General features: G+C 30.8%; 3 protein-coding genes, 1 long non-coding RNA gene and 1 pseudogene across 5 annotated transcripts in view; 3 read left to right on the top strand and 2 right to left on the bottom strand.

Moving 5' to 3' along the window:
* Nucleotides 1-52: 52 nt before the first annotated feature.
* On the bottom strand, nucleotides 53-3072 carry LOC107168043 (SAP30-binding protein). Its single transcript, XM_015517313.2, has 3 exons — nucleotides 2873-3072; nucleotides 393-1003; nucleotides 53-330 (listed from the first exon to the last, which is right to left on the bottom strand). The coding sequence occupies exons 2-3, from the start codon at nucleotides 981-983 to the stop codon at nucleotides 157-159; spliced, it is 765 nt and encodes a 254-aa protein (XP_015372799.1). The 5' UTR covers nucleotides 984-1003; nucleotides 2873-3072; the 3' UTR covers nucleotides 53-156.
* A 744-nt stretch (nucleotides 3073-3816) lies between these two features.
* LOC107168027 (uncharacterized) lies at nucleotides 3817-6574 on the top strand (annotated as a pseudogene). The gene is made up of 2 exons (XR_016190500.1): nucleotides 3817-5227; nucleotides 6103-6574. The product of XR_016190500.1 is annotated as an uncharacterized LOC107168027 (transcript).
* Nucleotides 6575-16580: 10006 nt separating this feature from the next.
* On the top strand, nucleotides 16581-17986 carry LOC149057972 (uncharacterized). Its single transcript, XM_089221116.1, has 4 exons — nucleotides 16581-16933; nucleotides 17008-17373; nucleotides 17436-17860; nucleotides 17944-17986. Exons 2-4 carry the CDS (start codon nucleotides 17157-17159, stop codon nucleotides 17950-17952), a joined length of 651 nt encoding a protein of 216 aa, XP_089077242.1. The 5' UTR covers nucleotides 16581-16933; nucleotides 17008-17156; the 3' UTR covers nucleotides 17953-17986.
* Nucleotides 17987-21803: 3817 nt separating this feature from the next.
* On the bottom strand, nucleotides 21804-23080 carry LOC149057971 (uncharacterized). Its single transcript, XR_016190536.1, has 2 exons — nucleotides 22547-23080; nucleotides 21804-22123 (listed from the first exon to the last, which is right to left on the bottom strand). It is a non-coding gene; the product is annotated as an uncharacterized LOC149057971 (long non-coding RNA).
* A 386-nt stretch (nucleotides 23081-23466) lies between these two features.
* LOC107167786 (kelch-like protein 2) overlaps nucleotides 23467-26424 on the top strand; it is a 31682-nt gene continuing 28724 nt past the window's right edge. The window contains exons 1-2 of the mRNA XM_089219091.1: nucleotides 23467-24128; nucleotides 24613-24785. The gene's annotated coding sequence lies outside the window, so the exon portion shown is untranslated. The remainder of the gene's footprint in view (nucleotides 24129-24612; nucleotides 24786-26424) is intronic.

Here is a 26424-nt window from a genome sequence, read left to right as displayed (position 1 = left end):
ATTATATATTTATATAAGAAATGCTAAATTTAATTATAATGATGATAACTGGTTTGTATTTATTTGTGTCTTTTATTCAAAAATTAAAATATTTTTCAGATAATAGTTTATTTACAATGTTACATATTATTAGTTTTAGATAGGTACTTAAATTGATTAATGAATATCCAATTTTTGTTTTTTTGGTAAAGAACCAAAAGCTGAGATAATTGTTCCCTTTGTACCTGTTACAGATGTTGTAAGATCCCACTTACTTTTCTTATCGTCTTGTTTATGGGAACTTGAAACATTGATTGATGTAGTCTTTTTTGTACCAGACACAACTTCAACCTATAATTAAAATCAGTAATATATTTAAAATTATCTAAGTGTAACTAACACACAGAACTTACTTTAGTTTTTTCTTTTCTTTCTTTCTGTCTTTTTTCCATATCTTCTTTTTGCAAGCGACCCAATTCTTCATAGTAAGATTCTTTACCCCATCTTAAGGGGTCATATAAATGAGGTGGATAATTTGTGCCCAACTCATTAATATTACAAAACTGTAAAAGTTTTTCGTATATGCTAGGATTTCTAAAATCCTTCCTTTTTTGAATCAAAAAATTCATGTCCATACCATCTTTTTCCATTTTTTCATGCAATCGTGTTATCTTTTCTTGTAGTTCTTTAGAGCATCTACCATGAGGTTCGGGCGGTAAAATATCTTCTTCATCTACATCCGAACGTCGATCTATTTCTATATCTTCATCTGACATCACAATATCGTGATCTTCAAAATATGACACAAGATTAGTTTTTTTGTCATCATCTGGATTAGTAACAGCTGGCGCTGAATTTGGTATTTGTAGTTGAGGACTGGGTATATGTTCTTGCTGGAGTTCATTGGAAATAGACACTTCTTCAATATGTCTACGTTGACTGGGTGTAGTACCCTCATCTTCTGAGTCAGTATAATTAGCAGTCAATGATGCAAGAGCTGACATTTTTTATTTATTGAAATCAACTATAAACAACAAAATGTCATAAAATTAAAATTGCATTGTCTAATAACTAATTAACTTAGTAAACTGGCTAAATAATTCAGTAAAAACCAGTGGCGGACTGGTAGAAAAACACAGCCCGGGAAAATCATAATTGAAGAGGCCCTCAATATACTAACGACCTTTTAAATGTATAATATCTTTTTTTATACGTCATGTGGATGCTATAACAACCTATGTACCTAATAACTATTTTAGATTCTGAGCGGAGCGATGAATGTATTGTTTTTATAAAACGATGTGTGTTCTTTTATTTTTATTTGTGTCTGTCATGACGTTTTAGCATAGTAAAAATGCTTAAATTTTTTTCAACAGTATCTCTTCTGATAGGAAAGTGAATCTAGTTGGTATTTCCCAGTAGTTTTCAAAAGTGCTGTGAAAAACAAAAGAAAAATTATGGAAAAACAGAATTTTTACGCAAAATCGATTTTATTCTGTGATGTAACTCTAAAACAAATGACCGTAGATACACAATCGTTTTTCGTATACAACAATATTATATCATTGAATTCATATTTTAATAGCACCCATTACAGTGACCTACTTTTAACCTACTGTACAGCAGAATGACATCCACTTTTCAAACTTGTAACAATAAGTAGTGAACAAGCCTGGTCTGGCCGAATGCAAGCCAGTCCCGCATTTTAAAATACCTAATCAGAAAACTAGGTTTTTATGTTTAATAATATTTTATATTACATACTTATTACTTATTAGATAATATTTTAATTTATAATTTCACCATAATAATATTAATAAATATATATTTTATACCAGCAGCGGCCCACCGGGAAATTTCCCGGTATCCCGGTCGTCCAGTTTGCCACTGGTAAAAACTGATCAAATGGTATTGATAACTAGGATGAATGTCGAGGATGGAAGATTAGCCATCCAAAAGATATTTCATTCAATATTGTTACTCAAATTACAAAACCTAATATATACATATTTAGCATTTTTCAGGTACAAATTATACAAATACGTGTAATCACATACACAAAAACTATACATTTGGTTCAATTCGTGAATTAAAAGACAAGACATTACATATCTATCTAGTAGATACCTATATACAGTGGCGTGACGGAGGACTATATTTGAGGCACGTGCCTCAGTTGAGTGGTGGTGGGTGTCCTTAAAGATCATCTGATGTGTTAAAAAAGCATTTTTATTTAAATGAATAAATATATTTCATCTTAAAAAAATTTTTTTAATGTTTTTTGTGATGGGTGGACTGGGTGGTTGGTCTGACAATATAACTGTGCCTCATAACATAATGAAGTTCGCCACGCCACTGCCTATATAAGCAGTAACAAATGTAGATAACACAGCTGTGGTCATAACATCAGTAGAACCTTAAAAATAGCATTGATTAAGTAAACATTAACTTGTTTACTTAATCAATAAAAATAGTAAAATGCAAATGAAATATTCAGTCTGAGACTAAAAAGATTAATCAAGAAAAGATTCAATCTCGAAAAACGTTAATTTATAGTCTTATGAAAACAAAATTAATAAAAAAGAAGGCGTTTATTGCAAATAAAACAAAAACTATTAATGCATTTTTATTTAGATATATTTATATTAAATGTTTGATCTCATCAAACCACATTATTTTTTGTAGTTAATGCTTTTGAATGAAAGACCTGACATAAAAGTTTCTGTTTTATATTATAGGTATGTTAAATTAACGAAATTAATAATAAGTCATTGATTATTGTGTACTACTTAGGATAATATGAAAATACAATTACGCAAAATATGTGCAGAATTATAACTTTAGAGCGATTATTAAAACTATGGTTTAAACTGAAAAAACTGTTTAGTTTTACCTGCTGAAATATCTGGAGGTTTGAGGTAGATATTGTTTTCAGAGATTGTTTATGTGTTTATCATTTACTATCTACTAAATGTTTAATAGTTTTAATAATTTCGTCAAACCATTATTAAGTGTTATGGATAAAACGATAAAAGTAAAAAATTGAAAAATGAAGTATGAACTCAATGATTGTCGATACTCGATTGATTACAATAATACAATAATTTACTTATTATAATATTATCATTGTTATTATTATTATGATTCTACAGCGCTCTCTAGGTGTAAACAACTATAATATTATGCCTATAAAAACTATAAATATAATATTTGCTATGGAATTTAAAAAAAAAGTAAATATATATTTATACATATATACTCATTACTCATAGACCATAGTAAAGTCCACATCAGTTTAAGGTCAATTCACACATGTCCGGTCCGTGTCCGGTCCGTATCCGTACCGTCCGTTCAGTGATAATACTGTCCGATAGCATCTAATTCACACAAGTCCGTGTCGTCCGGTATTCCATTTTGTGCACTACACTGTGATCACGAATTTCATGTTCGTTCAGTGACAAACAGAACTTCTGTATACTTGTGTAAGAGCGTTTTCTACCCTATTTTTAAGATGGACAATTTAGAAATCGAAGATTTAGCAATGATTGCAATACTACTGGATGAAGATGAAGCAGCAAAAACAAAAGTAGTAAAAAAAAGAAAACGAACCTGGGTTCATGATTTGTGGAAGAAAAGAAATATTGAAGGGGAATTCACAACACTATACAATGAATTAGTAGATCACGAAACCAAGTTCTTTGAGTACTTTCGGATGTCCAAATATAGTTTTGATATTTTATTATCAAAAATTCAAGATGATATAAAAAGACCAGGCACTCATTGGAGGCTGGCGATAACTCCCATGGAAAGACTTGCGGTAACTCTAAGGTACTGAAACGATCAATATTATTTATTATACCTACCTATTATTATATTTTACTAACCTATTAATATATAGTCTGTGTTACACGTAAAAAATAAAAAATAAATATTTTTATTTTTAATACTAAAAAATTAAAACTGCTCAATTTGTAAATATAATTATAAAAAATATTACAATATGTACCTATATATACTAAAATAGTATAATATAAATTTTACAGATAGGTATTGCATATTTTAAAAAATATATGTTTTATAAGATGTATATAATATAAATTTTTTTAAACTTCAATCGAACACACCATACATTTTAAAATTTAAAATAACAAATAAAACAAAACATTTGTATTTTTCAACCATACTTTGGTAAATATTATTTTATATATTACACGAGAAATAAATTATTAAAAAAATTATAATTAGGTAATATATTTAGAATGAGACAAATCGTAGAGCACTTCATGCCCTCTCACAGCTTCGATCAACTTTTCGTTCTTCATTTTCGTTGTTGATTGATTTTTAAACAAAATACAAATTTTGAGGACTGTTGCAGACTGTTGGTATGAACAACCGTTGTCGTTTGTTACAATTGTTTGTAAACTAGAGTCGGTAAAGTTTTGGGGCACTATATTTTTGATCAGACCTGATCGAACCAGTATTGACTTGTACTTACATGTACCGAAAATACGTCTCCGTATCAGTGCCATCCGACAAAACATAGTTTTGAACAAATAGAATCGGACGAGACGGATACGGAACGGGTACGGATCGGACAAGTGTAAACGATAACATTAAATTTAAGCCATACAATGTAAAAACGTCGGACACGGACTGGGCACGGACCGGACATGTGTGAATTGACCTTTATTTTATCATGCATTTAACTATTTTAATTTTTAACTGTGTTTACAAGTGTTGGACGTTGGACTGTTGGAGCGCTAGAATCTAGATTTTAACATATTATGGTTATTTTTTATTACTTTGTACGATGTAAGGCTTACGATTACGATTAACATAATATTATATAATAGTATAATACCTAACCTATTAAAAAATAAAAATCTAATCATAGAACACAGAAACTTATTTCTTGTGCATTTAAAGAGTTTTTTTTTATAGTTTTTTGTACTTAGTATCCATGTACAAGAGTTATTCGGCTTAAAAGTAATATTCAATCATGACACATGACAAATTCACACAATATTATAAACTTGTTAATTTTGTGTGTGATAGATACGTTTACTCATTGTGATGGCTCTTAATATATCACTTGCAAATGGTGCCCTAGAAGCATTGTTGAGATTTGTTGGCGATTAGAATTTTGAATTACCAGAAGTACCAACTGCATTGATGGCTGGATCTGTTGTCGGAATATTTAGTTTACTTGGAGGTCTTATTATAGGTGGAAAATCTGGGGCCATAATTGGTGAGTACTAAAGATTTATAACATTACTTACATTAGATACTTTTTTTATTTTTATAAATTAAGCCGTGGCAACATAGTCCTTTGAGTGTGGGAAGGGTACTATAGGTTTTTGGGTTGGGTAGGTTTATTGGTACATGTGTGTGGTTTTTTGGCAGAATATTGAATTGGGTTCCCCTAGGTTTTTGCCATGCCCAGGGGGGGGGGGGGCAGTGGCCTCTCTCTCCATACAGCATGAACTGCCTGGAAAGCAATGCTGCCCATGACCAGGATTCAAACGGACAATGGTGTGCATCGCAACCAACGCCCAAATCCGCCCAACCTGTACACCCCCAACATTAGATACTATTAAGTAATAAAATTGGTAGTATATATAAATATTGGTACCTTTGTGACTTTTGGATAAATTGAATTAATTTTTTTAATCAAAATTAAATCTTAATATACCTAACTACCCAAAGTAATTCAAAATTAATTCAATTTTAAGTTGATTTTAGTATTTAATTTTAAACATTATTTTGGAAAAATCAAATCAATAACGTAACTATTTCATAAATTATATCCTACAAAATAAATTGTTGTAATTTTATTTTTGAACAGAAATTGTTTGATAGATTACAATCGAAAAACACATTTTAAAATATTAATCTGTCTTCAAGAAGATTAAAAAATCTTAAAAACTAGACAACGACATATGGGATTTACTTTATAATATATTATTATTACCACTAGTCATTGCTATTATCCATTATGACACATTTATTAGATTAAATAATTCCAAAATATCAAATTGAATGAATTCAATATTAAGTGAAGAAATGGGTTTAAGCATGCTTGGTGAAATCTATATATTGTTTTACTAATTTTTATTATTTCAGGCGGAAGTGTTGGACACCAGATCAGCAATGTGTTGATTCCGAGGATTAGAAATGTAGGAAACATGTTACGAAAATTAGCTGCAGATCAACTTCGCAATTTGTTAAATCTACTGACAGGTGGAATTCAAAATACGGTTTCTGCTGTACTGGGTCAAATAGTAAATCAAAATTTACGATTTACAGATCTTTTAGAAAGATTTGGTGGTATTTCTGAAGTTCGGATGATTATTATTCAAACTCTTATCCGTTTCTTTAGTGATATTTATGGTGGTACTATATGCAAAGTCACATCATAATAATAATTATAATTTGTCAATGTGAAATAGTTTTTTGCTTCAGTTAAATTGTATTTACATTTTTATTTTAAAACATAATCAATCATCAAAACCAATTTTTAAGCATATTTTTCAATGTATTTTTATAAAACCAATGAATAATGAAGATTCAAAATAAATATTTATTTTATGATTGATGTTAATGTTTTTATTTAATGAAATAAGTTAATGAGTAACCTTTAACCAATTATGAAACATAATTACCTACTTATCACATTTTTGCATGTCCTATAAATTTTCTTATTAATTTGGGACTAGTTTTGTAATCTCAGTTACCTACCTACCAAAGACATAAAAATGCAAAATTTGTTTGCTTACACTCATGGTCAAGATAACTGTGTGTGTAAAGTCGTTTTAACTATGCTTACTCTCTTATTATTGACTTACCTCATAATATAAAAACTATTTTCAGCAACTTTTTTATAAGGTTGAGTTAATTATTTGTGCATCAAATATTAAAAAACGTGTATAATGCTCTGCTGTATGGTAGGGTCACTTTAATGAAGGGTTAAATTCAATGAAATAATATTGTTACATAAAAAATATTCCTTAGTAGAGACGGTCTGTTAATCAACCTATATTATGATAACATTTTTTAAATTACAATAAAATAATTTAGATTGTGATTCTTTGTTGGAATATCTAAATTGAGTTTAAATTAACAATAAAAAAAAAGCTGGTTAGTAGATGTTGCTGTTGCACTACAGGTTACAAGTGGATAGTGAGTATAGCGAATGGTATTTCATTTGAATTCATTGACATAAATATAATAAGAAAAATGATTCTAACCAGAGACAGTTTGTCAGTCTAAGATATTTTTATATTTTATGCTATTTCTTACTATTAATATGATAGTCAGTAAGTTGAATTAATATTATTTTAAAATGATCAGTTTCCCTGGACTCTACATTTTAAATTATTTGAATAAGTATTATAGATATGTATTGAAATTTTCAATTTGATGAACTTTGTCAAAGTTCAAACTTCAACGCTTATAAAAAATTTTTTACTTATATTTCTAATATTTTTTAACTGTTATTGTAACAATATATCAAATCAAGTCTTGTATTAAATTGTAATGCTTTTTGACTCAATAAACAAAATCTTATTTAAATTTATAGGAAAAAACTAATACAATACAATAACAAAAACATTCAGTTAAAATTCAATATATCTATGATCATTTTTATAAAAGACTCGGTACACCCAACACCAATAACAAGAATAATCCTCTTCAAAACAATCAGTGGCGGCGCCAAAGGGGGGGCAATGTGGGGCTAGTGCCCTACCCAAATTTGGTTTAGCCCCACCTTTGCCCTACCTGTTTGAGACCAAATGAAAATTTATAATATATTTATATTACCCATCACAATATTGTGTGAAATTTCTCTTCCCCGATTGGCAATTAAACACCACATCGAGTATTATATATGGTTATAATTTATCAATTATGGCCATTATGGGACAACTGCTTATCACAAAGTTGGAGTAATATAATTTCGGAGAAGTTGCTATTCGTGGTAGTATTGTTATTTCACTGGGAATTCACAACGAATAGATACATTAACTAAAATATAAATTAATAAGTATGTATTATAACTTATAAGTATAATACTTTAACAGTTTAACTATTTGCAAATAATATGAAAATATAGTAATATAAATAAATATTAATTGTAGGTATAGTATAAAATTAAAAATGTAAAAATGCATTAAATACACATAAAAATATACATTTATATCTACAATCTACATAGTGCATATAAGTAGGTACTGCTAAGGACTAGCGTGAGCGTCCCGCATTGTCTAGTTCACGGTCAACAAGGTACCAGCCGAACCAAGCTAGGGTAGGGTGCGACCAACTTTGTAATTATAGGAGAGAAAGCATTTCACGGAAATTTTAACATTAGGGAAATACATCATCAGGTGGGCATACGACTATAAAAAGATTATCAATAGGTGTGCACAGGACGTAAAGGTATGCATCGGTGCAGGGGTTCCGAGAACCAACGACCGAATATAATATCATAAAATATATTTGCATAATAATAATATAATTATCGAAGTTTACAGCTACACGGGATGCACATTTTCATAGTATGTGAGCGAGTGGCATTTCCGTCAGTTTAGATGATTATACCACATCCGTGAGAGCAGCGACAAGAACGAGTAGACTATGGGGGGAGTAGAGGGTAGTACTATATAGGAGACCCCGAAACGACCTGTATTCAGACGTGACTTGACCAGACTAGCCAGAGCACCTTCACGCCTGTCTGTTCTTTAAATTAATTAAATTGGACTTTGAAAAATTCTTATAAATAATATTCTGAACTTGGAAAATATTCGAGTCATTCAGAATACTTAACTTGTTAAATAAAATTCAGCTTTCATGTTTATAAATAAATATATGTTTTGTCAAAATAAATAATCAAATAATCTAACTAAGAAGAATTCCACGTTGTTTATAGAGTTCATTAATTATATGGCAGATAACTGGTTGCGACGTATTTAAATTGTATATGCTGATTAAGTTACTTAAAGAATCGGACATTAATAGATATTTCTTATCGTTAGTACAGTGAATGCTTTGAGTGGCTATAAGTATCGCTAGGGCTTCTACAGTACAAATACTACATACCTCATTAGTTTTTAATTGCATGTTTATGTCATTAGATATCACGGCTAATCCTGACTTCTGTCTTCTGATCGATTTTCGACGCGTCGGTATATATCTGTGTGTGTTCGGGGTACGATTGCAGAAGTTCGTAATGTAGACCTTTATAAATATTCTTATCTGTAGTATTTTTGTTGTATAATGATAGACTAAGGTCTATTATACTTTTATTGAATCGCCGAGGGGGTATGTTTAATATGGTGCTTTGGATTGTATTGTTGATTAAGGTTTTTAATAATGAAATCTTGTTGTCTTTCATAAATTGATCTGAGATAAGATGCATTTATTGGTTTTGCCTGGGACCTTTTTTTAAAGATTTTTTTGTACACTGGATTCTCTTGTTATTTGGCTATTTTTAGAATGTACTTGGTTTCGAGCTGTTTTCTCCTTAAAGAAAGAGGAGGTTCTCCAGCCATACACAATATGCTTGGGGCTGGGCTACTTTTAAATGCACCTAAAGATAAGCGAATGGCGAAATTTTGTATTGTATTTAGCATTTGTATGGTTCTATGGTTAGCCGCTCCGTAGACTATTGAACCGTAATCGTTATAATTTTCGATCTAATTAAGGTTTTATATATTTTAATTAGACTGTCTACATCAGATCCCCATTCAGTGTGAGCTTATGTTTTTATAATTTTAATTGATTTGAGCGTACGGATTCTTAACTGTTTGATGTGTTGGCACCAGTTGAGTTTATTATCAAATGTTAACCCAAGAATTTTAACATTGTCGCAGTAGTCAAGTGTTGTCTTTTCAAATTTAATTATAGGTTTGGTTATTTTTCTTTGACGGGAGAAAAGTATGCATTTTGTCTTGTAATTTTTAACACCCTCCCTGAGTCTCCAGACGGTGTCGTAAGCTTTTTTAAGATCGAGGCTTATCAGTATTATATTTTGATGGTTAATTAGCGCGTCACTGCAGATATCCGTCTGTAAGGTTACCAGTATATCGTTAGTAGATCTATTTTTTTGAATGCCGTGTTGATGAGGTGACAGTAAATTAGGTGTAATTATTTTGCTTAATTCGATTAAATACGTTTTTTGTGGAAATCCGTCGATAGTATCGAAAATTATAGCCTGATCTTTTCTGCTGGGGAAAACGTTTTGGGATGTCATAGCTGCGAAGGTTTGTTTGTGAGAAAATGATTGTGTGTTGGAGGAAAGATTATGTTGAATAGGTGGTCGGTTGTGATCCATTTGGATTGGTGTGATACGAATAATAGTATGTACCTTGTGAGTATATTGCAGTTGCAGATGTAGTGTATAGCACACGCGGAAACCGATTGCGCACGTCTTTACTCGTTGAACGGTACTCGCGAACTATTGAAATGTTTATATAATGTTTTCCTGTATAATACATAAACTTTTTAAATAAAATGATTTTTTTAAAGTATTATTCAATCATTGTTGATATAACATTTTTTTTTCTATTGATTTATTAACAATCATGCTTAAACCTTTTATAAGCATTTAAGTTTTAAATTTAAATTGATATTATTACAAATATTTGGTACTCTTGAAATTTCCTGAAGTTTTGCATTAAGGTTGATACTATAATATAAAAAATTGCATGTGTAGTATGATATAATATATTAGGATGTATTTGTTATTATATACAAATTGTATACATTGAAAAAAAATACATATTATTGTACCTATAATAATATCATTTTTTTTTTCGTATGTTTAATACAAAAATAAATATAATATATTATTTATTATTTTATTATGTCATAATATTAAACAATTTAAAAATAAAAAAAGACAATGTAGCTTAGGTATATGTCCTTTTTATCACATTAAATGTAGAGAAAAATGTATACAGGGGGATTGATTTATCATAAAACACTCATTATTTCAAAAAGTACCTATGGACTTTTTCAAAATATTTTTTTACATGGTTTCAAGTTGTAAAAAAACCAACGTTTTTATTAAAAAAATATTTTTTATCCTTATCATTTTTTAAGTTTTTTACTTTTTTGAATGACAACATAGAGCTTTAATTTCATATTCCAAAGCAGAATAATTTTCTAAGTATTTTGATACATAGAAATCGAATTTGGGGCTAGTAGTTTATGAGTTATAAGTATTTAAAGTTTAGACAAGCGGAGTAGTGGACAAACATTTTGCGGGGCAACCCTGTACCACTCTACTCTGCCAATCTAAACTTTAAACACTTATAACTAGGGCCCGGATTTTTATGCAAATGCATATTCTTCTACATATAACTTATAATAATTCTGATTAAATATCTTGACGTTTCGTAATACGTAGATTAAGCTATCAAATTTTTTTTTTACATATTTTTGCATATTTGAATGAAAATGCATATTAATTGCATATTTCTATATAATTGCATAAAAGTTGCATTTTTTAATAGTTGATGAATTTTTTTTTTTTTGCAAAGCAAGGCGAGTGTGCATAAAAGTTATTTTAAGCATTGATTGGGAAATTGCCGTCGCCGATTTTTATCGACAGTCTGCGTATTTGTCTCAGATAACTTATCTGCACTTTAGGTATACGCACACGGCTTGTGTATTTCAATTAGTGACGGTAATTTGTTGGTGTAGTTTGTCCACCGCAGTTTTTGTGTTCGTATAAAATAATATTTTGTCTACTTTAGTGTCAAATTTTTATTTTTCTCTAAGAAAATGCCAAAAGTAAAGAAAGCTCATTGTTACGTGAGAGATTACCCAGGTGTCTTTCGTACAGATGGAGCTATATTATTTTGTACTTTTTGTGAAACCAACGTATCGTGTGATAGAAAATCACAGATTACTCAACATTTAAGAACTTCTAAACACATTGAAAATAGTAAGTTGAAATCAAACAAAGACCAGGTTAGTCAACAGTTTATAAAAAATTCACTTGATCAAACTAGAACAAATAATCAAAATCTACGAAAAAACTATGCTCCGTTGTGTTATGAAGACGTATTACGTAAAATCCGAAAAGAAATAGGGGATAGTTCCATCTGGGTATCAATTGACGAAACGACCGATGTCGAAGGGCGTTACGTTGCATGTGTAACGATTGGTTCCCTATCGTCAGAAAATTCTACAAAACCAATAGTTTTAACAATTGAAAACTTAGAAAAGGCTAACTTTCAAACGATTTCAAAATTGTTCAATGACTCAATGAGTTTATTATGGCCTGAAAAAGTATTACATAATAAAGTATTACTTTATGTCACAGACGCTGCACCATACATGATAAAATCTGGAAAAGCGTTAAAAGTGTTTTATCCTAAACTAACTCACATTACATGTATGGCCCATGGCCTTCATAGGGTATCGGAAGCTATAAGGGATAAGTACCCAAAAGTTGACATGTTAATTTCTAACACAAAAAAAATATTTTTAAAAGCACCTTCTCGTGTTAATACTTTTAAAGAAATGTGCCCAAATTTAAGTTTACCACCACAGCCCGTTATTACTCGTTGGGGTACGTGGCTTAATGCAGCTTTTTACTATGGTAAGAACTTTGATAAGGTCAAAGAAGTTATCAATAAATTTAATGAAAACGATGCAATATCTATTCAAAAAGTTCAAGATTTATTTAAAGACAATTCAATAAAAAATGAACTTGCAGTAATATTAGCCAATTTTCAATGCATCACAGAAACAATCTTACAAATAGAAAAATCTGGCGCCAACCTACGAGAAACCATCTCGTTGGTTAAAAATGTTGAAATTAGGTTAAGTGAAGGAGGAATAGGCATAGAATTTGCTAAATTTAAACTAATGCAAGTATTATCGAAGAATCCAGGGTATTCTCAAATTATAAAAATTTGTGGAATATTAAGCGGAGAAATAAGCAATGACAATGAAGGCATTGAAGAGTTGACACCTGAAGACATTTCTTGTTTTAAGTATGCACCTATCGTGTCTTGCGACGTAGAACGAAGTTTTTCAAAATACAAATCTATGCTACGTGACAATGGTAGAAATTTCGAATTTGAAAATATAAAATCACATTTCGTAACTTCATGTTGGTACTCGTTCCAAAATTAATATTACATTTTTTATTATTATTTTATTAATTTTGCATTTATTTAGTTAAGCAATAGATATAAATGTATAGTTTGTACACATTTGTGAGCAGAATTATATTGATATTAAAATTGTATTTTTTTCTCATACCTAATATATTTTGTAATTGTTTTAAGATGTTCATTTTTGTTTTTAATACACAATAAAAATTTTTTTTTTGCATATTTTAGAATTTTTGAGTGCATAAATATGCGCATATTTAGCAATAATTTTTGCATAAAAATCCGGGCCCTACTTATAACTCATAAACTACTAGCCCCAAATTCGATTTTTATATATCAAAATACTTAGAAAAATATTCTGCTTTAGAATATGAAATTAAAACTCTATGTTGTCATTCAAAAAAGTAAAAAACATAAAAAATATTTAAAAATATAATTTTTTAATAAAAACTTTGGTTTTTTAACAACTTGAAACCATGTAGAAAAATATTTTGAAAAAAATCGATACTTTTTAAAATAATGAGTGTTTTATGATAAATCAATCAGCCTGTATTATATTATACTAGCTGACCCGGCAAACGTTGTTTTGCCTAAATTTTTTTTTTTAATTAAGTTGACCCGGTGAACTTAACGCCTTCAAATAAAGTCTAGATTGATAATAAAATTCAAGTATTCCATTGTAATGAATTGTTACTTATGAATTATTATGTTTTTCAAGATACCATATGAGTCTATGATTGACCATCTTTTCTATTATTTTACTCATAGTGTTAAGCAATGATATGAGGCGGTAACCTTCGGTGGTGTACAGGTCTTGACCATTTTCGGTATAGGCATGACTATTGCTTGTTTCCAGTTGTTAGGGAAGTTTCCTTGTACCCATAATTTATTGTATATTATTAGTAGAATTTCTTTAGCTTTGATTGGCAAATTTTGAATGAAAACGAACGGAATATCATCAGGTCCACAACTTTTGCTTTTCATTTGATTTAAACTGTTGTTTAATTCTGATAAGTTAAATATATTGTTTAGCGCAATACAGTCGTTATTAATATTCATGTTTGGTTCGTATATTATTTAATTATTTTGTTCATATATATTTTTAAATGCGAGGAATTCGTCATTGAGTTGTTTATTATTGCTATTCGATTTGAATTTTTCTCCTAGTTTATTAGCTATGTCAAACGGCTTAACTATAGCTCCGTCATTAACTAGTATTTTAATTTGCTGTGATGGTGAACCTTTGAATTTTTTGATCTTTGTCCATAACTCTTTGGAGCTGGACTGAGATGAAATAGATGTAGTGAAATTACGTCAAGAATTTGTTTTGCTAATCTTAAGTATATTGCGAGCTTTGGCACGGATTCTTTTTAATGTTATAAGATCGCACGGGCTGTTATTTTATTTGAATTTGTTAAATGCTTTTTTCTTTTCTTTAACTATGCTGTCTCATTCTGCATTCCACCACGGAACTGTCGATCTTTTTCCTTTGTATTGTGTTTTACCTATTACAGAGTGGGCTGAGAGAATTATAGCGTTGGTAAATGATGCAACATCGTCATTAATATAATTAGAATTATAGGTTATTGAATTGGTTATATTTTCTATTTCATTATTTAATGTTTCGGAGTACTTTTGCCAGTTAGCATTTTTCAGTCTCCATCTGTTATTTATTTCAACTGGATTTTGGTTATTGTCAAATTGGATGTTTATGGTTATGGGCCTGTAGGTGTTGGACGGAATGGGTTAGTAAATAGAACACGTTTAAGAACGACAACACACTTAATTATTTACTACTGTACACGAGTGTCCGTTTACAACGGTCCGGCAAAAGCTGCCAGCTACCACCGCCGCTGGCTGGGCTGGCGGCTCACCCCGTCGGCGGCGGCTAGACCGGTTCTCGGTCGCGCTCTCGCGGACGTCAATAGAGTCGTTGCGATAAAGGCCGCGACATACTCCCACCGAGTCCGTGAGACGCGACCGAGCAACCAGGCTATTCCACCGGGGGGTCTGCCGGGACCACGGGCGTCACCTCCATGGCCTCGATCCACCGCTCCACTACGGCCAGCTGTTGCTCCTTGGAACTGGCTGGTACTGGTTTTATATATATAGATATACTAATAATTAGGGTTAGGATGTTTATGACTTTTGCATATTTTTTCTTTTAGTCGTGCACTTTGCAGACGAAGTTATAAATTTGTTTTGTGTGACAGAACAGATACATTCAATTTTATTTTGCATATTTTTGCATATTTAGTGATTTTTATGAATAAATGCTTTTTTGAAAAAAAAATGTAAATAAATGCATATTTGGCCAAAAAAATAGTAAATAAATGCATATTTGACCAAAAAAAATAGTTAATAAATGCATATTTCGCCAAAAAAATAACTTAAATACAATATAAACCTCAATAAAAACCCATAGGTAGTAACAGTCAGTTTCACATTTAACGAAAATGAGAAAATATGAAACCCGTAGTATATAATTAACTTATCTTTATTACTTACTTAATTAAATATTAATTTACTGTAAGTACCTATGTTTTTAATTTCAAAATATCATATTTTTATATATTTGTATTTAAGTTTAAAGTTATAAAAAAGTTGTAAATTAATTTAAAATACATTTCATAATATGATTTTTCCTGGGCAATTTTTTATACAAATATTTTTTGGAAACATTTTATTCTCATTTATATAATATTTTATGAATTTATACATATATTTTTTTTAATTTTTTCAATAATATAGTCGTACAAATCTTATTAGCAGTGGTGGTTTTGGCATGAATTTTTACATGAGGCAGAAAATATTAAATACAGTCAAATGGTGTTACTTGGGGCACTTTAAAAATATTATTGTAGATAACTTAAAAACTATTTAAGTTAGGGAATTTCATGTAATTACAAAACATCTGGGTTTTACTTTTTTCATGAAAATATTGTTGATTTGAATTTTTTTTTGAACTCCTCCATATTAATTTTTTTATGTTTTATTAAGTATTACATTGTTAATCTAATGTAGTTCATTAGAACAAGTTAATATTGTATTTTTTTTTATTAATAATCCGCGGCTAGTCATTAATTTCAGCTTTAGTGATAGCAATAAAATCTGTGGTCCGCTGTTGGGGATATCTCTCTTGTTGGTCATATGCTGATATATCTTTTATTTTATTTATTAAAATTGTATAACTATCAATATGATTATTTATTGGATGAATCAATCATCAATATCTCAATCTCTCTATAACTATATGCTTGGAAACCACCAACATACTTACATGTTGTACCTTGTACAACATCCCACCAGGTATTAAAGTCAAACTAGACTTACTGCACCATACAATTTGTCCCATTGGAATTGCCCTAGGTTTATTATATATGAGTGCTTATTTTTGAAATTATGACTATTTGGTCTAGTATACTTATGATGTATTGTATACATATAAAAATTGTTACTACGACACTAGCTGTATGGTCGGCATGAATACTGTCTAAAATTAGTCCATAGTGTTTAAATTATTTATTTAAATTTTTTTATGGGTTTAGGCTTCGACAACAAAGGTTATTAGCCTGATTTAAATTATTATTGTCGGTTATAGGATCGTAGAGCTGCTGCGCTATGTGTGGCTGATGACATTTGTCTTACATCAATATTAGATGTACATCTTGGTTTCAAAACGCACCGAAACCACACACCTCATTTCGAACTAATCAAACCATCTGAGAAGGCAATTTTAAAAACCCAAAAAGAAATTTAGCTTACCATTGTTCAAAATAAAATTCCATTTGCCATACGACCGCATGCGCGGTTCAACGAAAAAAATGGTAATAATTAATAGGTATTTCTTTTTCTTTTTCTTTTTGTAGAATAGTAATTTATAAAGTTCTTATTAAATTAGGTACAAGAGTCGATGCCATCAAATCCATTGCTAAAAATGTAGTACTGTTCGAGTTATGTGAGCAGATTTATCCATTTATAGACTCATTTTGTGTACCCGGTGTGAATGATTACTCAACAGTCACATCTAGTGTGAATGATAAAAATTATATGTTTCTGGGTCCAGTGGCATTCATTAACCACGACTGCAACCACAATGTCGTATGGCATAGTCGAAGCAAAACACTATCATGCGTGAAAACTAAGCGTTCCATTTGTTCAAACGAGGAAATTACAGTGTTTTATGGCTCTCATTATTTTAGCTTTGAGAATCACAAATGTCAGTGCAAGACCTGCGAAACACAGGTGAAATACACTACCGATAAAAGTAATAACAATGCAAACTGTATATTTTATTTTTATGAATGCATCATTTGGATATTTATGTAGTTCCAGATGACTTATATGAATGTAGAGATTGCAATAAACTCTTCAAATATAAATCTTGGTACATGAATCATATGAATACACACGCCGTCAATGGAGTACACCAATGTAGATATTGCCCCAAGTTATTCAAACGCAGAGACAACTTAGAACGTCATTTCCTTACCCATTTTGGTGGTAAAGGTTACGACTGTACTGTATGTGGAAGGTCATTTTCATTGAGATTCAACTTGACAATGAACATAAAAATGCAACACAAACGTATTCCGTTACACAAATGTACTAAATGCCAAATGGCATTTAAAGATCCAAGAAACCTACGGTACCATGACAACGTTAAGCATACAATGAATTGTCCGTTTAAACGCACACCTTGTGGACAAGCTTTTGGTGCACCTAATCAATTAAGCCGTCATCGACGACAAAATGTATGTCATCATAAAAATCATAAATAACCTATTGTCTCAAGCCAAAAAATAACTAATTGATTTATTAACATTTCATGTTTCAGAAACATTAATCATCATCAACGAGTCACACCGCCACTCTTACAGTAGTAGAAGATTATTTAAATTACTTTTTTTCAGCTATTCATTTATCTATTTAATTATATATTTGTTAATCTATTGACTGTTTTCTATAAATTGAAAATTAGTTGTTTTCTGCATGATATGATTTAATTCGAATACTGGTAATAAAGAGTTTCGTTTATCTGTTTAATACAAATGTTATCGTTTTTGACAAGTATATGGTGTAGTTACTTAGTGTGACTACATAAGCTTTCTAGGGGTAACTAAATACTGGGGTTATTAAAATAATGGGGCCATTGAATCTATTGAATTATATTTCTACTCCTAACATGACGGCTTGGTCTGCTAGTTTAGCATAATGTTTGCTACACGATGCCATTCATTCGGACTCGCCGCGGTAATCATCTACTCAACACTTACCAATTAAAAAGTTATCTCTAAAAACGTATTCGCGGGATAGCAGAGTACCTAAAATTTCCAGGAATGTATTTTTTATAGCTGTAGGGACGATGGTTCTTATTAAATAATTTTGCAAACTTATGATATATCATACGTTTGCCGCATGATGCTGCAATAGTTCAGACTTGCCGCGGTAATGGTCTCATCATCGCTATAACCAATTAAAAAGTTATCCCTAAAAACGTATTCACAAGATAGCAGAGTACCTAACTTTTCGAGGGACGTATTTTTTATAGCTGTAGGGTAGATGGTTTTGTTTTACGAATTTTCCAATTTTATGATATATCATACGGTTGCCGCATGATGCCGCAGCAGTTCGCACTTGCAGCGGTAATGGTCTCCTCATCGCTAACCACTTAAGTTATCCCTAAAAACGTATTCACAGGATAGCAGACAACCTGCCCTTTGTAGGGATGTATTTTTTATAGCTGTAGGGACGATGTTCATAAATATTAGATATTTTAATTTATTTATTGTTTTTTATTTACTGCTTATAACTTATTATCAATTTTTCGAAAATGTATACTATTATCAACATTAAAATGAGTAATATATTTGATTGGTAGAGTGCGCCAAAAATTGACGTGTACTTTTTTTGAGTCTATTACACGATGTAGAGAAGAGAAGGTGATAACACTCCGTGAAAAAAGTGGCTTATTTTTCGACGGCACTATTTTAGTTAACATGAATTCTGCCGGGCACCGCCACAGTATTCGAAGGCCGGTTACATTAATTATTTTCTCTTTAGGTGCATTGAAAATTAACTATATAATATTGTATTATTGATCAAATTTCATAATTCATACGAAATATGATTATATCATACATGCAAGTTGAAATAAATAAAAATATTATATATAGGCACGAATTCAATAAAATAAATATATAGAGGTAGACTTCTAGATTTCCAGTCATAACAAACATTAATTATTTGCTATTTTGGTGCATTATAAATGGAATTTATAATATAGTATTATTATTTGAATTTCATAATTTCATATAATAAATACATAGAGGTAGACATGTTATAACAAACAGTATTTCAAATAGAAATCCCTTCCCAATATTGTTCCAAATGTATTAGAATTATTGTAAGAACTCTGACTGCCCATTTAAACATTAGTTATTAACTACTGGCAGACTCTATAGGCTTTCCTATATTTTCAATAGTTTAATAGGTAAATTAATTTATAAAATGCCAAATAAATGTTTTGTGCCAGGCTGTAAGACGGGATATGCAAGCGAAGAAAAGAATATCACATTATTTCGAGCACCAAAGGTATAAGACCACAATGGACTAAACAAAATTTATGAACATTTTTAAATTTAAAGTAGATACTTACCAAATAGTTCCACAATAATATATTATTATATGGTAATAATAATTTTGTTTATACTATGATAAATTATTTGTACATGCAATAATTTTAAGTTTTTTCAAGATTCTGATAATTAATATTTTAAATATTATAATTTAAAATAAAAATAGAAATTATTACCTTTGTAATGATTTGTATACTGTTAAATGCAATATTGCTATAATTTCCAACTGTCAACTTCTATATAGGTAGTTGAATGCATAGGCACACACAGGTATTTTTCATCTTAAATAAAATATTTATTTATTTATACATTACGATCATAGACTACGATTTAAAATGAAAATAATGCATAATTTATTGCATAGTGGTTATAATGCTATTATTGAATAACAACCGGCCTTCGAAGCTTGTGGTGCTCACGGTGGATTTGATCTCAACTACAAAATTTCCGTCGAAAAATAAGCCACTTTTTTTCTCCCGATCAAGCCGAGTGTTATCACCTTCTCTTCTCTACATCGTGCACGACCATGGTCTATTAATTGGGTTCCCTGTGATATTTGGTCGTTTCCAGTCCTGTATATCTTAGTTCGTGTTTTGAATTTAAATATAATTTGAACTGGACCAAGTGACGTCAATATTTTATGGAATAGTTGATAAAATATTGTTTATTCCATTGTTGGGAACCCCTTGGCTGTAGTATTAAGAATAGTTAGCTATGTAAGCAGAATGCATTGTTCGACGCAATCGCCGGTTGATGTATGTTTTTCATAAGACAGTCGTGAAAGACCAGCGATTCCGTTAAGACGAGTGTATTATATAATTTTATTTTTTAACGGTGTTTTACTTAAATTAAATGAATAAATAACTTCTTAAAAACAAGTTGTTATGTTGAATATTCCTAGAGTGAGAACTAACAAATAATTTAGTCAGCGTTAACCTGGACTTAACCACGGACTAACGGACTACGGACAGTAACGGCCAAATCCGAATACCCATCCACAACACCATTTACACTCAGTAGTATATAATATATACTAAATTATTATCTATGGTAGTGTGGTAAGCGTGACGCATGTCGTCTGTGGTAGACAGTAGAGTTGGCGGTATGTGAAATTTGCCCACCGGTATTCGGTATGTGATTACATACCGGTTTTAAACGGTACACCGGTATGTCAGTATGTATCGATAAATACCGGTCGTTCGGTATATACCGCTTGCACGGTAAATACCGGTCGTTCGGTATATACCGCTTGCACTGTAAATACCGGTCGTTCGGTATATACCGCTTGCACTGTAAATACCGGTCGCTTGAATATATTCAACTATGCGGTATCGTTTGGTAACTGTGGTGACCGTGATTATTTTACACAACACGGTGACACGGACCGGGTGTAGTGTGAACCTCCCTTATACAAAATAACTTTATATTACCTAGGTATACAATTATTCACTTATTTCTTTTTCCTTCATTTTAAAAATGAAATATAAATCAACTTGATAATTAATAATATAATTTTGTATACAATTTCTGAATTTCATAAATATTTATAATATACTAAATAAGTAGGTATTATAAATAATAAAAAAACATAGGTCCAATTGTGTCTGCTGTGATTTATATTATAACCTGACAACATATTTTAGATATAATAACAAACATATAAATATAAATAAAAATATAAAATATAAAATATAAATATCAGTATGATGTAAAACAAATGAAAGCAAAGTTAGTTTGAAAAAAAGTTTTTTTTTAATAAGTTTTTGTATACCAAAATGATATAAATTTAATATCATTGTTTATATTATAGATTTGGTAAAGCTTCTAATATGTAGAGAGTGTTACTTCTGTTGGTAAAATGGTTGCTGGAGCTTATGGTGTAGCTTTATGGTTTAACACCTTACATACCGTCTATATGAATACATCAAAGCAAATACAATTTCATTATGATCATCAATTGAGTAGTTTTTGTTATATATTTCATAAGTTTTTTTACCAATATTAAATTTTAATGTATACAAACTTATATTATATTTGTTCTTATACCTAATGCCAAAATAAGTTTTATGATTCCTAATGATTTTATGATTTATGGCGTTTTGAAAGGTTTTAACGACCTAGGTAGTATGGAGTTGTAATTTGATAAAATCTTTTAATATTATCATGCAATAATTTTGTTCTTGACTTTTACAAGACATAAATAATTAAATTTAAATCTCCATCCTTGCTGATTACTAATAAGTAGTAACATAATATTACCTACCTTCATTATTTGGTGTATCACAATTTATTTTACTCAAAGTTGAAGGATCATCAACACATTCATCCAAAACTGGCAAAACTTCTTCAGTGTTTGCAGTTGATGTTATAGTACTATTTCTTTAAAAACAAAGTACCAATTAATTACTTATCACAAAATTTCAATTTATTTAACATTATACATTCACAATCATTTAAAAAAAAAAAATAACACCCATCAATTTGTATGTATTCCAAGTATAAATTTGGATGTCTGTAACGCAAATGAGACTTTAAATTGCTTGTATTTCCACCTTTACTATTTTTTTTTTCACCACATTCTAAGCAAAGGCCTTCATTAGGATACTTTTCAAAGTAGTTCCAAATTTTTGATTTGGTCCTCATTTTGCTACAGTATTATATCGACTATATTATCATATAAACAAATTTAAATAAAATTAGAAAATACATGCAGTTCATTGTATTAAATTAATTAAAAACAAATGCAAAGTATTAAACGAGCTACACACATAATAGTAAATAATAATAGTAATTACTAATTACATTCTTACTATACAAAAACTGGAGTCTGGAATCCGGTCAATCCACGTATCCACACCGCATATGGCATATAGCATACGACAATCACCAACGTGAAAAAGTGATTAAAACGCACTTACGCACACTATTTATTTAATTATTACAGTGTACCACGGTACTTAATCTTAATAATTATAACACGTCAAGTCAAATGACTAAAACAGTAAAACCAAAACGTCCAAAACACTCTCGGTCACGGCGGCCCATAAACATATTATTATATTATATAAATATTACTAAGAATGACTGGTCTGGTTCGCGGGTGGTGGAGTTGTTGGTCGCTTCACTCGCTCTATTCCTAGAACGTAAGCGCGTTGTCGCGATAACAGACTAGGTTTTTGGGGAAATTCCCGATCATTTTAAAGTGTAAACAAGCCGATCCCGCGTAGCGTGTCCCACCAACGATCCGGTAAAGTTTACAAAATACGGGTAACGTAGTGTTATACTACAGCCGTAAATTCGGTAAATCGTAGTAAATAGTAATTAGTAGGTACGTACCGAATATTCGATAAATACCGATCAAACGGTAAATACCGAAAGACCGGTATACCGGTAAGTGTAAGAAGCCGGTATTTAAAATACCGGTAGATCGAAATACCGGTGACTCACCGGTATACCGAAAATACCGCCAACTCTAATCGACCCTCCTGGTTATACGGAGTCAGAACGACCTACGAATATACGAGAGTATGGGTGACGTAGTGGTAGACAGTGTCGATTGTCGTCGGTGCTGTCGGGAAACAGGTTCGACCACCACTACGTCACCCATACTCTCGTATATTCGTAGGTCGTTCTGACTCCGTATAACCAGGAGGGTCGATACGTCGTCGTACGAGGACACGTCAAGTTCGAGGTAAATAAATGTAAACACAATATATCGTAATGACGCGTTGCGTCGAGTATTTTATTGGTTGTAGTTCGTTACACAATAATGGCGAGATCGAGACGTTGCGAGTGTACAAGCTCGCGATCGTTCGCGCGTCGCGTGTGGTCGTTCGAGTCGTAAAGGCGTCCAGCCGGAGCTGCTCGTTGCGAGCTCGGTCGGTCGAGACGTTGCTCGTTCGGGCGTCGTAGGCGAAGGGCGACACTGCGGTCTGCGACAGCGTCGGCGCGTCGGCCGCTTCGTTGTCGCGCGAGGTGGGTCGAGGTCGCTTTAGAAAAGAACATAAATAAAATTACAAAGAAGTCGTATACAGAAACATAAAAAAAGAATAAATAACGAATACAAAAAGAAGATATAAAAAGGCGCGCGTCGTGCGGTGAGCGAGTGGTTATAAGGCCGCGGTCTCACCACAGTAGTATCTCATTTTTGTTAAAGTTGCAGCCTGCTGCAGTGCAGCTGTCATACCGGCGTACGGCATGTTAGTTATATCATGGTACCTATATTGGCTATATTTCAAAATATTCATACAGGTAGCCCGGCACGGTACGACAGTTGTACCATACGCATTCGGTTTCTAGTACTTCAGTCATTCAGTGTCCAGTGACCACTGACCAGTACCACGTTCCACCGTCCACTCCTTAACTGTGACATTGTCTCCAAGTAGTAAATATTACAATTTATTATTTATTTTAAGTTTAGGCGTTTAGTTGCCTCCAGCAATCTACTATATAAATCCTTAATTCCAATAGTTACATTCATATTTCATCACTTATTAGTTATTCGCTCTTCCAATCTAAGATTGGATAACAAATATTTTGTTAGATTTGACATTGATATGGTGACACCTAACCTCAGATATATCATAATATAGACGATATTTTTGTTATTTGATCAAAAAAAATTATACATTATGTATGTAACAAAATGAAAATATTGATTTAATTATTTTCATTAAGCTATTACATTTATATTGAATCACAAATATCGACAAAAAAATATCGATATTTTTGGCCACAATATCAACATGTCGACAATATCGATATTATTTGCGCATCTCTACATGCCTGTTTATTTAGTCATGCATTTAACTATTTAAGGTTAATGCTACGTTCTTCATCGTTAACTGTCTTATTTTGTTTTGTTATAGTCAAAATATTTACTGGTCAATGCTCATTTCTCATTATTGTTAGTACCGACAGTACCTATATTTCAAAATATTCATACAGGTAGCCCGGCACGGTACCATTCGGTTTCTAGTACTTCAGTGTCCAGTACCACGTTCCACCGTCCACGCCTTAACTGTGACATTGTCTCTAAGTAGTAAGTATTACAATTTATTATTTATTTTAAGTTTAGGCGTTTAGCTGCCTCCAGCAATCTACTGTATAAATCCTTAATTCCAATAGGTACATTCATATTTCATCACTTATTAGTTATTCGCTCTTCCAATTTAAGATACTTATGTATAATGTTGATGTTGAATAAATCAGTTTTAAGAAGATGTCAGTGCAGTAGCGCACCATTTAATTTTTCTCTTTGAATCACATACACACAGCAACTTTATATTTAGTATTTTGGTGAGTGCCGCTCGGATTTACGATTTACCGACATCTTTCTGCCCGGAAGTATTATTGTAGACAATGTGCCATCGGTAGTCCGCATATCCGAATAGCACTGTTTGGTATCCTATGTTAATTCTCAATATGATAGAGTGAATTCATCTATCATCTAAATTTAATATGAAACATTACTTGTATCATTACATTGTTTTTTTTACAATATTTCAATATTTATGCAATTTATAATCATTTTTACCACCAACTCTAAATAATTTTGTAACTGTAATGGTATAAAAACATTCCAAAAGTTATTTGTCTTAACCAATCTTCAGTGCATATCTATTTCAAATTTACTCTGTCTGATGATTTCTATTCCTTGAGTTAATCAACCCAGTATAAAAGTTTTGGTACTTGTTTGTTATCGCCCCGCCATAAATAAAATATATTATAATACAATAAAAAAATGTATTATTATTATAGATTTACAAAGGAGGCCATTTAAAATTAAAAACTGTATTACAATTATAAATTTAAAAAAATAATAATATAAATTTACAAAGAAGGCCAGAACTCAGAAATATCTTTTTATTATTACATTTTATTAAGCCAGCAACGTACTAATATAATATTATTATTTATTTGATATTATATTAGTATGATATAAAATGCCTCGCAAAGTGTAGTTATTTCCTAAAATATTTCCCAAAATAGATCATCTATCATGAAGGTACGACATCATCCCTCCCAATAAATATATTTATAAATATATTCCCCGTTTCATATAGGAAAAAACACATATTGGCCGTAGGTCGCACATTGGACCGGTGCCATTTTTTTTTATATAAAATTAATAATTGCATCATCTTTAAAAATAAAAAACCTAACAAATAACAGTAATTTAACTCAGGTCTTGCCACAATTTTAAATGATCATTTTTCTAATAATTATTAAGTCTAATAGTCTTAATACTTTAATCAATGACAAAATCCGAACAAAATAATTCAATTATTTATTTATCTAATGATCCATAACTTTACTAAATTACAAAAACCTAATATAATATTGAATATTACCCTATTTAATTAGAATTCTATGAATGAATAAAAATAATAATAATGATTAATGATGAGCAGTGGCGCCCAAGATATATTTTTCAGGTGTAGCAAGAAATAATTTTACTCACCCTGTTCCAAAATTTATTTCAACACACCTCTGATTCTGAAAATATTTCTGAATATTCCATAAGTACATATATACGTTATGCAAACATTGTTGGTACATATTTAATTTATTTGATTTTGAAGGATATTTTATTATTAGTAGAGAATAGATGTTGGTTTAGGTATGTATGCTCTAAAAAATCGAACACTTATGTACTTTAAAGTATAAAATTATGCTTT

The sequence above is a fragment of the Diuraphis noxia genome, unplaced genomic scaffold (assembly GCF_037042655.1).
Source record: "Diuraphis noxia isolate RWA-SAM2 unplaced genomic scaffold, SU_Dnox_SAM2 contig0002, whole genome shotgun sequence".
Taxonomy (NCBI): Eukaryota; Metazoa; Arthropoda; class Insecta; order Hemiptera; family Aphididae; genus Diuraphis; species Diuraphis noxia.
This window is presented reverse-complemented; position numbering and strand designations above follow the sequence as displayed.

Excerpts from the sequence above, each read along its gene's own strand:
- LOC107168043 (XM_015517313.2), bottom strand. The coding sequence starts at position 983 with ATGTCAGCTCTTGCATCATTGACTGCTAATTATACTGACTCAGAAGAT. Across the intron at positions 331-392 it reads AAAGAAAAGAAAAAACTAAA|GTTGAAGTTGTGTCTGGTAC; the intron begins GTAAGTTCTGTG and ends TTTTAATTATAG.
- LOC149057972 (XM_089221116.1), top strand. The coding sequence starts at position 17,157 with ATGTTTCTGGGTCCAGTGGCATTCATTAACCACGACTGCAACCACAAT. Across the intron at positions 17,374-17,435 it reads GAAATACACTACCGATAAAA|TTCCAGATGACTTATATGAA; the intron begins GTAATAACAATG and ends ATATTTATGTAG.